A 4,429-nucleotide genomic window follows, 5' to 3' on the forward strand; every position below is an offset into this window, starting at 1 on the left:
CTCAATAAACATATTTTTTAGTTTTATATTGCTGGGATAAAACACAATGAGCAAAGCAACATAAAAAAAGGGGGGAGGTTAATTTTATGGTTTTAGAGGAGTAGAGTCCTGAACAAAGGAACAACTGAGAGCTCACATCTTGATCCACATCCCCAAAGCAGGAAAGAATTCTAAGAGTTATATGTTAAATCCCAGTGAGACACTTCCTCCCACAGGATCAGCCCCCGTAATCCTTCCAAAGAGGTTACAACAACCAGGGACAAAGCTCAAATATATGAGGCTGTGAGGCTTATTCTCATTCAAATCACAACAATATCATTTTTTATTCCTTTGATTCTAGTATCTTTAACTGAGAAATAATTTACACCTCTAGAGCAGGTGAGGCTCAGTTATAAAAATGTTAATAAAATAAAAACAAAAATTTGCAGAGAAAATTATATGAGCATAATAACTGAAGCAGTCTTGGTCTATTCCATAGCATTGGGTAGGAAGCCCATCCAATAATTTAGGTTGAGAGCAATTAAACACATTGGCAGCAGAGAGCAGGGATTAAATCATGGCATTGTAATCTGTAAGAGTATTTGTGACAAGCCTTGATTTACTGTTAATGTATACGGCACAGAAAAACAGTCTATATTCTGCCTATAGGTGGATCCAAAAGTAGAGCAAAAGTAATTGGTGATGACAGAGTATATCAAAATGACAGTATATCAAAATACCTGTGTATGTAATTATTACCAGTCCTTTTCTGACCTACCCCTTTCTGTCATAAGATGTTTTGAGAGTTAACAATGAGTTGCACATTGTCAGGCGGGTGATTTAAGGAAATTTTACTCCTAAAGACTCAGCAGGGATGTATGTGTGTGTGTGTGTGTATGTATGTATACTCTTACATTTATTTACTTATTTATGAGTATCCTTGAGTGGGTAGAAATGTGGAGTTTAAATATATGACTCAATAGGTAAAGTATCTGTTACTAATTTCACCAAGAATTTTGAACTCAACCATATTTAAACTAAAGCTCTAGTTACTGAATAATAAACCAAACTGGTTTGGTATTTGAGGATCTTATCTTCAGAGCACTTTAGAGGTTGTGTAAACTTTAGTTTACAGTCATGACAGAAAAATTAAATAAGATGGCATGTGTGAAAAATTTCACCTCAGTGTCTGAAATTAATTCATTCTCTAAATATACGAGTTAAGAGTCCAGAAAATGTGAGATGGGAAATGTTAGCAGGCAGAAAGAAGTGTATTCTAAGTGGAACAGAAACTGAAATCAGGGCAGATTTGACACAGAGAGGAGTACAAGAAAGGTCAAGATTATTTTGTATCTTTAATCAGAAAACAAAATGTAAGCCCTTCATGGGGACAAGAAACCTGGCTCCAGTGATTTCTATGAGGCTTATAGATTACTTGCCCAGGAAAAGCATGTAGAATAAAAATGAATATAGGTGCAATTATGTGATACTGGTAACTATTGAAGCAAACCAAAACTATGGAATCCTGTAAAGAAGTGTTTTCTTTTGTGTGCTGATTTGTTTAAGAGACTGAATCCAGAGGTTGACGATATCAGAAAATAATTTTTCAAAATCCATCATGAACTCCATAATTCATTTCTGAACACCTAAGCTAAACTGTGAAACATCCTTCTCAGGGCCCTCTTCACTTCCTTGTTCCTCAATGAATATATTAAAGAGTTGAGCATGGGTGAGACAATATTATTTAATATCTGCACCACAGCCCCAAGCAGAGGGTTTGGTGTGCGCTGCAGGTAGATGATGATTACAGGTCCGTAGGCACAGAGAATGGCAGTGAGGTGGGCACTGCAGGTGGAGAATGCTTTCTGCCTGCCCTCTGCTGAACGGATTCTCAGAATGGCAACCCCAATGTGTATATAAGAGACACAAACACTGAAGAGAAGCATCAGAGCCAGAAAGCCAACATTGATGGAACCCACCTTCTGGGCCAACTTATTATCAGTACAAGCCAGGGGTAAAACTGCAGGAATGTCACAGAAGAAATGATGGACATGATTGGGCCCACAGTAGGTTAACTTAAAGGTAAAAAATGTCAGGATGCCAGACTGAAGACATCCTATCAACCAGGATACTATGACCAAGCCCAGGCACACTCCAGGTTTCATGATAAGCATGTATCTCAGTGGGTGACATATGGCAACATAACGATCATAGGCCATCACAGAGTAGAGGCATCCTTCAGTAGAACCCAGAAAATGATAAAAGAAGAGCTGTGCAATACAACCTCTGTAAGAGATGGTTGGGCTCTGGCCAGAGAGGTAAAGAAGCATTTTGGGACAGGTTACTGATGGGAACAACATGTCAAAAATAGATAGAAGTCCCAAGAAGAAATACATGGGGGTATGAAGGGTAGATGAAGAAACTATTGCTGTAAAGATGAGTAAATTTCCAAGCAAGGTAAAGATGTATATGAATAAGAACACCACAAAGAGTAGAGTCTCTAGTCCTTGTGTCTGGGGTATTCCCAATAGAATAAATTCATTCAGCAATGTGTGATTTCCCATGGTGCAGGAAGCCTGTTTTGGATATTTCCAAACATGAAAATATGAATGTAAAGGTTAATACTAGTAACATATTTACTGTCCTAATATTTACTTTTTTCCTTAGAAATAATAAAGGCAATTATTTCAAGGTAGTTTGTGTTATAGTAGCATAAGAACATGGACTTTATATCTGAAGATATATTTTCTCTAAAGCATGAATGGAACCAGACTAAAACCTTAACATGATGACGTAATAGATGAGCTAAGAAGATAGAGTTTCAAGTACCAAACAATGAGATGGTTTAGCTAATTTCTACAGCAGACCTAAAAATGTTCTACAGCAGACCTAAAAACTATATTCTTTTACTACTATTATACTACTTCTATATATTATACTATTATACTACTTCTCTTCCTTATACACTGTCATCTGCAGTCACCATGCCATGCTTTGCTTTGTTTCCTTTGAATGGAAATAGGTAACTGAATATGCCAAGAACCCAAAAGTACCTCTGAATGTGATAAGTCTGTTGAAATGCTTGCATTTTAAAGTTTCTTGGGAATCAGTCATGACCACACTGTGTTTCACTTTGCATTTTTACTTTATCTTCTTGAGATACGAATCATTTAGACATTATCAACTCAACATTGCTATGATGTCTAAATTTGATTTAATATTCACTTTCTTTAATTTTACCTTACAATTAGTAATTTCTATGTAGAATTAATTTACCTTCTAAAACCTTGGAAGTTATGTCAATATCATGTACATCCACGCATGATGTTCTGATGAGATTGAGTGCAGGTTCTGATAAGTGTGAGGTCCTAAAATTCAGACCATGATACAGAATCTAAATCTAATTTAGCAGTGTGTATTGAAAAGCTGGAATTTAAACCTTTGCTCAGTGGGTACACACATGAATGATAAATTGGAAATTACTTCATGAACATAATTGGACCATGTGTTCTATGAAGAAAGTGAGTTGTTCATAGTTATTACTATATCTCTATAACATCATATTTTGGATGCTACCTATTTGTTTTGACAACACCACATTTTTTGTAGGTTTTTAAATGACTTCTTTCAACCTGGAATGATAGGAATTTGAAACAATGAACTCCAGAGCCACAACATTCATCTTCTCTTCCCAGATTCCATACATACTGAAGAACACTTAGATATTCTTTACATTACAGAGATTCTGCCAAAGGAGAAGGGCCAGTGGAATGACAAAATCTTCATAACTTCTGGCAAACAAGCATTGTCTATTGACAAAGGACAAAATATGAAAATAATAAGGTGGTTGAAGAGTAAAGGAAAGAAAATATACGTTCCTGAGGAAAGCCACATGAGATATCACTATTATTTAAATTTTTCATAGCAACATAAAAATGCATGAAGAGGAATTAGTATAAAAATATCTGAAATACACCAAAAAAATCTTCAAACAACCAGCGTGCTTATGATACATTTAGATTGATCATTTTAGTTCTTGTGATAATCACACGTAGTTTTATGTAAATTTGTATGTTACATATTATATATTTATATAAAATGATAATAAGTTATTAATTTATTTTCATTAATGTATGAAGTCTATAATGACTGTTTATTGCATTGGAGTCATTGAATCTTAGATATTTCGGGTCTTGTTAAAAGAAAGTTAATATTCTACATTTTCTTCCTTATCTGAACTTAAATTTGTTTTTTGTTTATGCAGCATTGTAGGGGAGAGGTCATGGTTTCTGGTCATTCCAGAGTTCTGGAAGAGCCATCTCCATATAAACATGTCATTGGAGTTTTTAGGACAATTAAATTCAGTCTCAATGAGCAGAGAAGGCAAACAAATAAGTGTATGAATACATTTCAGGGAAAGTAATCTTAGCAAGTATAGAAGAAATTGAGA

General features: G+C 35.1%; 1 protein-coding gene across 1 annotated transcript; it reads right to left on the reverse strand.

The window, feature by feature from the left end:
• Positions 1 to 1,625: 1,625 nt before the first annotated feature.
• LOC110302218 (olfactory receptor 10N1-like) lies at positions 1,626 to 2,543 on the reverse strand. The gene has a single exon (XM_021173039.1). The coding sequence runs from the start codon at positions 2,541 to 2,543 to the stop codon at positions 1,626 to 1,628; it is 918 nt and encodes a 305-aa protein (XP_021028698.1).
• Positions 2,544 to 4,429: the final 1,886 nt, after the last annotated feature.

Source organism: Mus caroli, unplaced genomic scaffold (assembly GCF_978045245.1).
Source record: "Mus caroli unplaced genomic scaffold, Mus_caroli_1 scaffold_11, whole genome shotgun sequence".
Classification (NCBI taxonomy): Eukaryota; Metazoa; Chordata; class Mammalia; order Rodentia; family Muridae; genus Mus; species Mus caroli.